At 41.1% G+C, this 14,163-nt stretch overlaps 1 protein-coding gene across 1 annotated transcript; it reads right to left on the bottom strand.

Annotated features, from left to right (window-relative positions):
* Nucleotides 1-2,004: 2,004 nt before the first annotated feature.
* On the bottom strand, nucleotides 2,005-11,223 carry ZC3H12D (zinc finger CCCH-type containing 12D). Its single transcript, XM_048508333.1, has 6 exons — nucleotides 11,164-11,223; nucleotides 10,577-10,865; nucleotides 7,439-7,578; nucleotides 6,930-7,164; nucleotides 4,767-4,873; nucleotides 2,005-3,618 (listed from the first exon to the last, which is right to left on the bottom strand). The coding sequence occupies exons 2-6, from the start codon at nucleotides 10,861-10,863 to the stop codon at nucleotides 2,633-2,635; spliced, it is 1,755 nt and encodes a 584-aa protein (XP_048364290.1). The 5' UTR covers nucleotides 10,864-10,865; nucleotides 11,164-11,223; the 3' UTR covers nucleotides 2,005-2,632.
* Between the last annotated feature and the right edge of the window lie 2,940 nt (nucleotides 11,224-14,163).

Raw genomic sequence — 14,163 nt, 5'->3', positions numbered from 1 at the left:
TTGTTTAAAACCTATTATTTAAGTCCCTGGCGCAGCTCACACACACACACACACACACACACACACTACTCCACCTGCAGCACAGTCTCTACTAGATCCCTCTGCTAACAATTACAAGAAAGGATACCCCTCCTCAAACAGTCCTCAAGCGAGCCCACAACAGGCAGCGCCCTTATGCCACCGCCCTTCAGCTGCCACCCAAGACCACTGCTTTGGGCTGCTGTTGTGGCTGAAGTAGCTACCAGGCCCCACCCCTCACAGGTGTTTCCATTGAGATGGGAAGGACTGTCTGCCACTTCCTCTGGTTGCAGACTCCAGCTCAGTAGGTGCTTCTCTCAGTTCTCCTGGTGGCACAAGACAGAATGGTCTGGCAGGCAGGCTGACAAACTTCTTATTCCTTGTCAACATTTGAAAATGTTAAGTGTAGCATCAGTGTGGAATTTACAAACTGAAGTTCCTCAGCTACAGACCAAGCCTTCCAGTTCTGCAATGAGTGTCATATACCATTCAGCGATAACTGCTTAGCAGGTAAGGGTTTTTTGTGCTTCCAAGTTCTTATCAAAGCTATGTTTGTTTTACTGAAATGTTTTTACTTAATTTCTGCAATTCCCTTTTCAAGTGGAAGTATCTCATCCTTAGATGACCTCCTGTGGGAAGCACACACTTCTCAACTGATGTGATTTCTGGTGCCAATAATTCTGTGTATTTTGGCAGTATCAAACCACATCTTTCAAGTTCCCTTCCCAACTGCAATTTGTCTGCCACTGCTTGTGTGGTAGTAACTTTCTGGCTCATGATCTTCCTTTAATATTGAGTTTCCATACATTAGCAGAATCATCCTCACTTTCCCTAAAGCACTGGATTTTGCAGATCACCAGATGGAAGAGCTGAGGGAACAACCTAATTTTTTTCCTATCCCAGATTTTTTCTTATTTTCATTTTACTGTGTAATCTTTTTCCTGACATGAGAATGTAAAATATTCAAACATACTGAACTAACTCTAGTAGCACTTCAGAAAGGCAAGTAGTTATACCATATTTCCCCGAAAATAAGGCAGAGTTTTATATTAATGTTTGCTCCAAAAGATGCGTTAGGAATTATTTTCAGGGGATGTCTTATATTTTGCACCCCCCACGTGACCAGATCAGCTGCACCAGGGAATCTGTAACTAGGGCTTATTTTTTGAGAAAAGCTTATATTTCAAGCATCCTCCAAAAATCCCGAAAAATCATGCTAGGGCTTATTTTCAGGGTAGGTCCTGCCACCTACTGCTGTTCCCCTGCTTAAAGTAATCCAACTTGCATCAACTGTAGCCTTTGTTGTCTCTGTCAGAGTTCCCTGTTTATACAAAAAGGTGAGCATGTGCCATTTTTAGAAATATTTTGGAGGCTCTGCAGGGTCAAGCTTGCAATGGAGTAAAGACAAAAAACGTTTTTGTAGTGGGGTTGGAGTTAGGTGGAGTTTAATTTTATCTTGTATATTATAAATTGTAATTGAGCCATGTGGAAAGATAGGGTAGAAATATTCTATAATAAAATAAAAGTTCTCTTTCAGTCCACTGTTTTAAAGATTTCCTTCTCTGAACTTGAAAACTTAGATATATTAGATCAACCCAGCAATCCCCCCCACACACAAATACAAACATGTCCCATATGTTTTGCTTAACATCAAGCCTGAAGAATTGCTCTAGTGAACTTGAAAGTTTGCTTGCCACTTTGTGATGTTTTCACTGTCTGGGAAATTCTGCTGCGTTAGTGAAACAGCACAATATTAAGAATTGCAGATTTAAGTACCAGATGTTAATGTTGTGCTTTAATAATCTTTTGCCTGTCCCCTTGGGGCTTTTACCTGTCATCTAGAGATTTTATTTTTCAAAACAATTATATGATAATGATGCTTTAGAAAAATTTAAACACCATCAATGCAGATGGATTTCTTCATTTAAAATTGTGAAGAGCTATAAAACATTTGCAATTTCAATCAAACCAACGTTTACAGTGTGAGTCATGCATGTACAGATTTATTTGGTGTTTTAATTGATGAACTGTGTTCAAACAACTTCCTACTTCATTAAAAAGTTCTCACCTTTAAATATGGCTACATGTTTTTCTTCTGCTGCTTGAACATGTGGAGACACATAAGAGACTGTTAGTTATGAGAGTCTGAAGCAAACTAAGTTTAGATTGCAAACATCACAGATAAAACAGCATTGTTCAAGCTGATTTTGTGTTTCTGAAATAAGAAAACAGGGCTAATTATAATATTATTTAGCCACACATTTATTGTTGAAAACATTATCTTGATAATATTGAAGTCCATAAAATATTTCTCTGCTACTCTGCTATTTTTCCCAATTTGAATATAGAAGAACTCTTATATCAAATGTGCTCCTTATATATAAATATAATTATGTTAAAGATGTATGTTCTGCCTTACATCCTTCAAGGCAGCTTATATGTGAATACTACAATAGTGCAAGAATGTAATCTCAAAACACTTTAAAAACAGGACTAACAGCCCCATCCAAAGGTGTGTGTGTGGGGGGGGAAATCCACTGCTAAAGGTGGTGTGGGTCACTTGCCCCAACAGAGGGCAGGTCCACCAGCAAGCAGCATAAGCCACTGGCAGTTATTAAAACATTAATGTATAAGGAGGACAAAGTTTGTGTGGGCAGGAAAAGCAGGTAGCTTGTTGAATATGAGATTGCTCCCCATAAAGTGAGTTTACAGACATGTTCTGCTCAGACTTTGTATCAGAAGAATGGATAGAAAACTCTCCTGCTCTGAACAGGCTTAAGTCCAGCCAGTGTGATTGGTCATAAGATCTGGTCTGCAAATTTCTAGCATATTGCATATCTCCATGATCGTTGTATGAAAACTGGTTGGTTGAAGAAGTTATCAAGCTGTGTTGTCCTTCAGGTTGGCCCTTCAGACCCTGTCTTACAAAACCAGTTATTTTGGGCAGTTGCCCAGTTGGTGTTTGCATCCTGCAAACTTGTGAAAGTGATCTCAGCCCTAATAGTTTCCCATCTTGGCAGACACCTAATCCATGGAAATTACATCTTTGTAAGCATGGGCACTCCAGACATTGGCTATGATGAGGCAGAGGTGAATTGTGTTTGAGTTGGTGAACCTTATGTTGATCATCCAGGTTGTCTTCATATTTACCAGGTCTTGTAAGTGTATATCCAGAATACTTCTGGGAGCTAAGAGACAATGCATAGAGTTGGTTCAGTATGGGTCCTGTATGTTTGTCTTGACCTTCGTGTCGTGCAGATGCTTCGGGTTGCCAGCTGCCTTGATATATGCTTGGCCAGTCACTTGTTGAATTCCTGTTGCCATCTTTCCACTGTGGAGGATTAGTGTGAAGTTCCACAAAGCTGTGTGCTGAGATTCTTTTCCTGCCAATAGCACAACTCCCTCCAGATCCCACTGAACTGAACGTGTTCCTATCTCTGTTTTCTGTAGCGTTTGTCCTCATCTTTTCTTCCTCTGAGCTCTGAGTAAGGGAATAGGACTTTGTCTTTGCTCGAAGTTCATCAGCCACCGAGATCTGATCACAATTAACTCTTTCTGGGTGGTAAAATTTACATTTGTTTCCGTATGTACACTTTTTGCCTGAAATGGTAAAAAATGTGGATAATTAATTAATGCAGGTCAATTACATCAATCAGAATGTATGACTGGTTTATGGAAATGTTAAAGGTCCTGGAAGTGCCCCTTGTCTTCCATCGGATAAAATCACCACAACTGTACAATAACCTGAGCATTCCTGTTTTGCATATAACCTAGAAGTACATCTGATACTTTGATTTTATGAATGTATAAAGTAATGAATGTGAGGGAAGAGTGTGGTATATTTCAGAAGCTCAAATCCAGTCTCTGCATTCAGTGGGGCCATTGCCTTGCCAGCCTACTGGAGAAAGCAGAATGATCCAGCCAACTCTCTTGCAGTCTTCATTTCTGATATTTATTCAGATATTTATGCCCTGCCTTTCCATTAATTACACGCACAGAACAGCTAACACAGTTCTTAAAAACCATTTTTTTAAAAAAATACAAAATTAAAACAATACTCTGCAATGCGAACAAATATGACACTCCTTTTAGCTCACGTAAGATACTCTTTTCAAGCACTGCTCTCTGTGCTACCACCTGCAGGGGTGAGAAAGGTGATGACCAGACTCGGGGCTTTTTCAGCAGTGGCCCCTTCCCTTTGGAATGCTCTCCCCCTTGAGGCCAGCCTCTTTAAGTGGAATTCAGGGTAGTATTAATATTAACAATTTAAAATGAGGTCTTACATGCCTGCTCCTGGTTTACCATGAAGCTGGGTGACCTCAAGATTGCCAGGAGAAGCAAGTCAATGCAGATGTTAAAAATGCTTTTTACACTCTGTGAAATACATTTGGGCAGCCCAATCCAAAGTGGTAGTAGAGTGGTGGCCAAGGACTGTACCACTGTGCTGCCTCTGTGCTGCCTGCCAATCAGCGGCGCAGGTGCCAGAGGAGGAAGAAGAAACTAGGGCAGTATCTAAAAAGCATCCCTGATATTTCAAGCTGGAAATATTTGCAAGTGTCAGATATCAGGGAGCCTTCATGTATCTCTAAAGGGGAGAAGAAGCTGTCGATTTCAACTTTACACAGGAAGCACAAATAGCAACTGTATAAATCACCATTTGCACATCTTTCTGTAACACTGGAAGTGTCTCTTATTATAGATTTCACAAGCTAGGTGGATGATCAACTGTGTGAGGCACTAAAACCTACTGTAAGGGCAGAGCTGCCATTTTGGTTCAGGGATCAGCGGCTTTTTGCTCAGAAAACTGGCAAGAGAAGGTCCATGTCGGCCCAAGGGATCATCAGGAGGCATAAATCTAAAATAAAATTATCACGGTTAGTTGAACATACATTATAATCTGCCATATGTGTACGTAAATTCATCATAAAGTTTCTTGGTATAATTTTAATACACATTATTCAGGCCATTTGTCAAACAAATTCCCAACATATACACAACTCTTACTTTAGTGGGAAGAGAGATGGACATGCAGAATTATATAATCCAGCACACAAATCATAAATGGCAGGGGATGGGGAATGAGCAAAATTAGCATTCTACAAACCTGTCAATTAGTTCTTTGGAAAACCATGAAGCAAATGGTTACAAAGGACCATTAAAGGAAAAAACAACATCAAAGCTATACATGTTAATTTTATAATTTATCTAGCCACTTGTCAGATAACTGTCCAATCCCAGTTCTCCCCCAATTAACTTTGTAGTATATTTGGCCAGAGAAGCAGCTGATGGAATGTCCTCTAGCACTAACTAAAGTAGATGCATGCAAATAAGGGTAATTATATGATACATGTTCCAAGATTAACCCCTTTAAGTGCCATCAATTGCAAAGAAGAGATTTAAAGACCCTGATTAACACTCAAATTGAAGTAAGTGGAATTTAACAGTACTTAATTGTTTGGATCATCTCCATTCTGTCATTTTCTTAAGTTTTTTAGGCCTGAAGTAGCTGTCTAGTGTGTTTTCATAATCACTCCCTGGCCTTATTGACATAATGATGCTTTTGCCTTATCTGTTTTTTGTCTCTCTGTGTGTTTTTGTGTTGTATAGTGTCAGTTGGTAATAAAGAATGTGAAATGCCTTACAGACTAATTTTTAAAATTGTTTGTTTGGCACATGTTTATCCTGCCTTTCCTCTAAGGCACGCATAGTAGCATATATTGGTCTCCCTCCTCCATTTTACCCCCACAAAGACCAGTGAGGTAGGTTAGGCAGAGGTTAAACTGAAAGAAAGTGATTGGACCAAGGGAACCCAGTAAACTTTCTTGGCAGTGTGAAGATTTGAACCTTGGTCTTTATGGTCATAGTCTAGCATGTTAAACACTTGGGGAAGCTGGAGTCTTCTGTTGAATTCTGGGGGTTTTGTTGCTTCAGCTCTGTGGGTTCATGCAATCATGTTAGCTGGTGCAAGCCTTCGACAATACAAATACATACTATTTTGTAATTTAATAAATTCTGAGCTGCTACATTCCTTTGAAGCTTATCTGCATTTCCTCAGTGAGAAGGTCCCCAGTGACAGAAATGTTTTTCTTGGAAATGACTTGTCCACTATTACTAATCTTTATACCAAATGTGCAGCTACAGGAGTCTTGTGTATGTTCTAGGAGGTCATATTCTGTAGTTTGTGCATTACAGTGATAATGCCCAATGATGCTTGGCCAGTTTTCTGTATGAACTGACTGCATCACTGAGCATGCTCCAGGATTTTCTTCCAGGATTTTGTGGCTAATGTGGCAGAATTCCTGAGTAAGGAAGTCAATGTTGAAGACATTGTTAAAATTTCAAAACCACTTAAATAAAGCTGATGCTTTCTCATTTGCTCAGTCTTATTTATGTGTATGTAGGTGCATGTGGCCTGTGGCCTGATGGGCTAGCTTGACCTCTTCAGATCTCAGAAGCTAAGCAGAGTCAGTCTTGCTTAGTACTTGAATGGGAAATCACCAAGGAATACCATGATAGCTATGCAGGGGAAGGCAATTTCAAACCAGTTCTGTTAGCTTTGAAATCCCTACTGGGTTGCCACAAGTCCATTGTAACTAGTCAGGACTTTATACACACACACATGCATATGATTGAGACATAAGGCCATTCAGCAGATACCAGTCTTAGGATATGAAGCTGTGGAAAAGGCAACCACAGATGAAATTACTGCTTTGCTAAAAGCAAATTCAATGAGTTATGTCACAGTTACAAACAATATTTTCAGAGAACACAAATAAAAGTTCTCAAATGTTACCCTTCTTAAAAAGCTAATTCCTTTTGTGCTGAATGATGGGAACTGCAACAATGCTAGGATTAGACCTCCAGAAGAGATCAAAGTTGAGAGGGTAGCAGCAAATATTCCAGAGTCTTACATGTCATTGACGAAGGAATACATGAGTAGTCGCTGCTCGATAAACCATTTCCACTCAGGATTTTCGTTCTGCAGGTCCCGAAAGTTATCATTGGAAACTATGACCCCGTCTTGCTCATATGCCAGCTTGACAATGTAACGGTCATCATAACACACCATCCTCTTGCCTTTCATTTTGCGGGATGGTGTATATACAAGAATTGCTTGGTTTGTAAGTTCCTCAAGGATGTGCTGATCTAAAAGTTAAAATAAAGGAGATTTAAATAGATTAAAAATCATACCCAAATCATCACAGTGTTTGAACCCTCTGTATATATAGAACCCGCACATTCTATATGCTAATTTACATTCTAGCATTTGCATTTAAACTCTTTTAAATCCCACTGATTTAACCTTAACTGGAATGTGAATTGGGCTGTTTATTACCTGGATTTCAGCTGCTGAGAACAACAAAAGTGTCATCTGAAGCAAGATATCATATTTTAAATTTGCTCTAAAAAGCATACCTACCTGTAATAGGATTATCAAATCTTGCTGGTGCCTTTCTCCAAGAAGGGACAAAGACTTTGATGTACTTGTGACCTCTGTCCTTGAACCAGTCCACCACCAGCTGAATCCCCATGCATGAAAACACTTCTTTATTTCCATGGCTGCAATTAAAAAGAAAGAAAAGATGCTTACAGGCCAGAAATGGCTGATTCAGTCATGAGGTTTCTGTTTTTGTCTCCTTGGTTTATGAAGTCTTGAAGCTCCAGTTGAAGGGGGGAGGGTGCTGCTGTTCCATTTACCATCATTCCACCTCCTCACAGGGATGTGCTCATTCTGAAGCTGACTTGTAGGCTTTCTGGGGCTTTCCCCTTTAAACAAGTTTTTTTAAAAAAACTACTCTGACATTGTTCAAATGGGTAACTTCAGGGTGACTGAGACAGCGTCTCCCACAATCAATACCGGGGGGGGGGGGGCTCATCTTCCAAAATGGTTGGGGCATTTTGCCCTTTAAAGGTTTTTTCCACTTTTCCCAGCCAAGCAGTGAAGTAGGCTCAGTGCAGTTCAGCAGGGAAAAGGGAGTTGCTGGGCTGCATGCAGAGGGGGCATCCATTGTGATGATCATCCCTTCTATGCTACTGCACAGGGGTGGCACAGTGAAAGCACAAGGGATGGGTGGATTGGCCTGATAGGTACACATTTTTGTGCTCCTATCTAGGTGCAGTCTTAGTGAACTTATCAGGTATAGTACCAAGGCATTTTTGCAAACTAGCAACCCCACTTTGCCCAGGGACATCAATAAAATATCTTTCATTTTGCAGGATCATGAAATAAAATTGTTTCAGGGAGACTGAGGAAGGTAGCTAAACAAATAATAACAATGTTTTAAACAAAGCAACCCTTGAGAAAAGAAAATTGAAAAGAACATTTCTTAAAAGATAAGAATTTTATATCATAAGGATTTTGTTGGTAGTAATGATTGCCATTTTAAAGTTTTCTGGAACACATACTGGGCTGAGGAAAGTAATTCTTTGCTTTTAGCCAGCGTTCTTATACAGCAATAATTATACACAAACTTACTCTATGTTGTGGTATAACTGAATGGCACTATTCTCCTTCCTCACATCCCCTTTGTTCTTTGAATCTCCTGGCACTAAATTATTGTTTCCATTGTATGTTTTACAGAATTCAAAGTGTACAGCAGATTTTTCTTTGCATCTCCATCTGTTAATCTAGAGCCAGGTGGGTGTGGCCTGATTGCACACTTGTGCTACTAGGAGACAAACTTTTTACAGCTTGAACATAACCACTCAGCAGAGATGAGTCATTAGTTCTTAACCGATGGTGTTTCAGCCCATTCACCTCTGGAATATTTAATCAAAGACATTTGAGTGAATTTAGGGCTTTGGCAGGACAATTTGCCAGGTAACAGCATTCAGCAGGTGGTTGAATCCAAGTGACAATGAGGAAAAGAACAGGGGGAAAAGTCAGAGGTGGATTTAGCTTTTCACTAAAAGAGTTGCAGCTTTAAAAAAACACAGTGAAATGGATGAGAGAGAGAGAGATGCACACAGTGAGCGGAACAAAGCTTAATAAAAGGGATTTCCACAAGACAAGTAATGTGAAATAAACAGTGGAGTTTGTATATCTGGTGGTAACAGATTGTGGCAAGCAGAAACAAAAGGCCCTGCTCCATGCCCATGCAAGCCCATGCAAAAAATAGACATGAGATTGCAAACAGCAAGTTCAATGAAGACAGAGGGGAGGCTAATTGACCGGAAAACATGTGTGTTCCTGCATTGCAAGGAGTTGGACTTGATGGCCCTTGGGGTCTCTTCCAACTCTATGATTCTATGATTCTAAGGCTGCTAAATGGTTGTCAGACCATTCTAAGCTCTGGCAGCATAGCTACAACAGAATTGCTATGTCCCAGTATACTATGAACCCAGTATACTATGAACTTCGTTTTAGATCTGGTTAACTCTCATGGCAGTCTCCTAACTAATGCTGAACTAACATTCTCACACAGTTTCTTGACAGAATTGCTATTAAACCAGCTAAAAATGTAAGAGACATATGGCACCTACAGATTTCCCAGATGGGAACTCTTACCCAGAGGTGTAGCAAAGGGGAAAAGCACCCAGTGCACCTATGCGTCCTCCACACCCAGAACACCCCTGGAACGCCCTCGCCACACCCCCACAGGGGCATGCACCCAGTGCATCGTGCACTCCCCTGTCCCCTTGGAGCTACGCCTCAGATCTTACCCCAGAAAGTCTTTAATGTTTTGCACAACAGGAGGGACCATTGTGGGATTCTCCACACATCCCAAGGTGCAGTCTCTCTCTGAGGGGGTGACTTGCTTCTGGTGTCACATCAGAAGAGACAATGATCTGTCTGCACAGAACAGACTATTGGGGATTTTCCAGGCTGTGTGGCTGTGGTCTGGTAGTATTTGCTCCTATTGTTTCACCTATAAGTATGGCTGGCATCTTCAGAGGTATGTCACAATGAGATGTGTTTCTCGCTGTGGCACTGTGTGGAGCCACAGATGCAGGCAAAACATTAGGAACAAAAACTACCAGACCACAGACACATAGCCCAGAAAACCCACACAGCCAGGTGATTCTGGCCGTGAAAGCCTTCAACAATACACAACCTTTCTTCAAAATTCTAGTGTTCCAGGTGAAGGTAATTTCATAATCCTTCAAAAACTAAAGAAATTGAGAAACTGGTTGTTGTGGGTTTTCTGGGCTGGATGGCCATGGTCTGGTAGTTTTAGCTCCAAAAGTTTCTTCCGCATCTATGGCTGGCATCTTCAAATGCATGTCATGATAAGGTGTGTTTCTCTCTGTGGCACAGTGTAGAATGTCTGATGCAGCTGGATATTTGTTTTACCTACCTCTGAGGTGGAAGGGTGAGTTCTACTCTGACACATGCAAATGCATCTTATCCCCTGTTCCACAGAGAGTAAGACATCTTACCATGACTTGCCTCTTAAGATGCCAGCCATAGATGCAGGCAAAATGTCAAGAGCAAAAACTACCAGACCATGGCAACACAGCCTGGAAAAAAACACAACAGCCAGGTGATTCCATCTGTGAAAGCCTTCAATAATTAATTGAGAAACTACCTAGAGTAATAAAACAGAAAAATGCTTGCCTCATGGCGACATTGCTGCCATCAATCACAATGGGTCTCAGGGCCGTGGCAACAGACGGTAGAGAAATAGGCAGGACTGTGCCTGATGCTTGATCTCTAGGCTTGCAGTGAAACTGATGCATCCAGTTCTCAGGTTCCTGAATCCTGCTGCTGCCCATCTGAATCAGCTCTTGCAGTAAATCGTTTTCAGAGGCCTCTTGGCCTAGCTTCTCCAGTACCTTGCCCACTTGTTCCTTGCTGTAGCCCAGCTTGCAGAAAAACTCCAGCTTGCTCTGTTGTACTTCCATATCTGCACAAGGATTGAAGAAGATACGTTTGGATTTATGCTCTGCTTTTCCAAAAGGAGTTTCAAAGTGGCTTATAAACTCCTTCCTTTCCTCTCCCCACAACACACACTTTGTGAGGTAGGGGAGGCTGAGAGAGTTCTGAGAGAACTGTGACTAATCCAAGGTCACCCAGCAGGCTTCATGTGGAGGAATGGGCAAAAAAAAAAAACCCCTGGTTCACCTGATTAGAGTCCACTGCTTTTACCCATTACACCACACTGGCATGCAAGGAAAAGAATGCTTCCCAGCATGAGCAATTACCTTTCGGAAAGCAGAGATCCAGCTGAGGGTGTGTGCTTGTTTTGCGGGGGATATTTCTTGTTGACAGAGTTGATCCAATGCAGCCACTTTTAAAATGCATCCACTTTATAGAGAAAGGAAAATAACCATTTACTAATCAGGCACTGAGGAACTACTCATGCTGCCTACAGCAAAAACCTTCTGGGACTTTGCTACCTGTTTTCTTGAAGGCAGAACATGTAATTATTGTAGCATTTGGAGTGCCAGCCTGGTTCCCTCTATTAATTTTTATATGCTGCCTCTTTAAGGAAACAGCTAGTGGTATTTTATACATGTCATAAAATTATAAAATAAAGGTATCAGTTGCATAAATTAGCCAAATAGCATTTTTACATAAACTGGTGAGACACCATCAATTTCAGTATCACATCCATCTAAACAAAACGAGATGAGAAAGAAAACAGCCATTTTGTGGGTGCTTTCCAAGGCCTAAGAGATGGGAGCAGATGGTCTTTTTGTTTTCATCTCAGTTCTTTTCCCCTGAACCTAAACTTTGATCATTAGCAAATCTCACAGAGGTCTTGTTTTCTCTTGATTTCAAGGGAAGCTCAGCAGGATAATGCTTGAAAAGCCCACATAACTTACTCCTGACTTACCAGAGGACTGCAACCTTCCCCAGGGTCTGAGTACAACTGAGCTCCTTTCTTATTAAATATATAAGCTCTGGGCAACTAACATTCGTCAGAAGATCAGGTATGTGCCTAAGATAGGTGTGCAAGAGTGACGTATGCATACATAATTATGCACAGGCACTGCACACTTATCTGTCAAGAAAACATCTGAAAAGAACGTAACAAAGGGATAGCACTGCTCAGTGTGGTTAGTAAAATGCAGATATCATCTCCCTAACTTTGTGCAAATCTCAGATACCACAAGTGTTTAGCAACAACACATGGTAACCTGGTCAGCTGATGCTGGGGAAATGCGTTATTGACAAAACTGGTGAAAACAACTTCTGTACTCAGAATTTTTTAAAAATGTAACAGGATGTTGGAGCTATTCACTTTTCATGAGTGTTGTCAATTTGTGCTGCATCTCTCCCCCCCCCCCCCTCTTTTATTAAACTCTGTATTGTCAAAACTATTGTTAACCAGACTGGCCACATAATGCAGTAGAATTAAGATCCTGCCTTTTAGAGGCAAATCTGGGGACACTTTGTGGGCAACAGATTCCCCCTACCCCAAGTATCACTAACACTATCAGCTCAAGTATTCCAGGAATACCAAAGGGAAGCACATCCAAGGTACAATCCAGCAGGCGTGTTACGTAGGCTTCCTCACGTAGTCTTTCTATAAAATGGCACCATCTTGTCCTAATATACTTCAGCAAGATTACAGCTAATCTCTATGCTACCTTGGAGGCCCTTCTCATCACCAACAGAGAATAGAGACAGCAAAAAGCTCGGCGGCCATTGCCTCTAATAAAAGGGGCTGCATACATTAGATGGGGATTTGTAGAAGGGGGGTGGGCTCTGTTGTGGCTGCACAGCATCTATAGCCAACTAAAACCAGTGATAGAAACTATTCATACTCTTTTAATTGTTTTTGATATTGTAAGTTATTTTGAGGGTCCTTGAACTGAGGACGTTAATCAACAACAGCAACAGCCTTATTATATCTGTAGCCTGAGCCACTGGGGGCTCAATCCCTTCAGCACTCTCCTGATGGTGCAATTTTTTGAGACAGAAAGCAGATTCTGACAGAGAATAATAGTAAAATTAGAACAGAAGTTTCAACAATGCTTCAGAAGTTAAAGAAACCGTAACATGGTTAGGAAAGGGTGACCTCATTTGGCTGTTGCAAGCAGACTTGGGCTCGAGCGCTCTGTGGTTTCCTACTGGTCTGCTTCCGTTTTCAACACCAAGTCAAAATACAGTTCTTAGAAGTAGTGCTTCATAAACATCCTCCAGCCACCAACAATCTAAAGCCAATGCTGAGTTATAGGAGGCTGGGTCAAAATGCCATGCAACCTGGATTGGGGGGGTGGGGGTGGAGAGACACATTATGAACTGGAGACTGGACAAAAGTACATACTTTCTTGTTCTAGCATAGGAAACTTGCAGACAAGCCTTCTGGTAGTACAAGAGAGAGGATAATTTCCACCAGTTTCCCATCCTTACTACAGCCAGTACCACATGGGCATCATGAGCATTCCCCAAACTTCCAGCATGTGCCGGGGGCTTCTGGGAGAAAGAAAAAATGGGAGGAGCTGCTTGTGTGCCTTCCTTCTGCTTAGAAGTGAAAGGATCCAATCCTTGCTTGAAAGATCAAAGCTCAAAGATAAGCAAAACCAACTGCCCCAGACTCTAAATCAACTTTGACTAAATGATATCAAGAGACTAATTTGCTTGTCCCCTTCTCCAAATAACCCTCAGTTGAAGTGTCAAGGATTGTGGAGTTCAATCCATCATTACAGGTGAAATTTTCAGGCAGAAGCTCACCCTTCCTTCATTTTTGGTAGAGGTTAACTTGGCTTCTGAGCAGCCATCCCTCTCGCATTCTTTAGCACTTCATTTATCTTGTTTGTTGCATAACACTTTATGTACCAGTAAAACGTATTTTATTGACATGCACTCTGTTAATGTGTTGTGAGCTGCCCTGGTCACTTTCGATGACCACAGCAGAACACACTTTTCAGATCCATAAATAAAGTGTAATGAAAATGGCTGCAACAGTCTCCTTCTTTTCAGCTTGCCATGATGAGCTAGTTAATCACTTTCTCCTTGCCTTACAAATGGTAACTCCAGGAAGAAATCTGAGGCCAAAAAAAAGTTATTCCTGCCCATCTAATCTCAGTTGGGGGTCCTATGGCTGCAGCTGAGTAATAAAGATTATTTGACTCTAATCAAACTGTTATCACTCCCTCATTTCTACTGTATTTTCCAACATAGAATTTAAGATTGTAAACGGCTTGGGGTAGGCTAGACACATCTCGTTTTCCTTATGTTACTTTGTAAAGGGC

The sequence above is a fragment of the Sphaerodactylus townsendi genome, linkage group LG01 (genome assembly GCF_021028975.2).
Source record: "Sphaerodactylus townsendi isolate TG3544 linkage group LG01, MPM_Stown_v2.3, whole genome shotgun sequence".
Taxonomy (NCBI): domain Eukaryota; kingdom Metazoa; phylum Chordata; class Lepidosauria; order Squamata; family Sphaerodactylidae; genus Sphaerodactylus; species Sphaerodactylus townsendi.
This window is presented reverse-complemented; position numbering and strand designations above follow the sequence as displayed.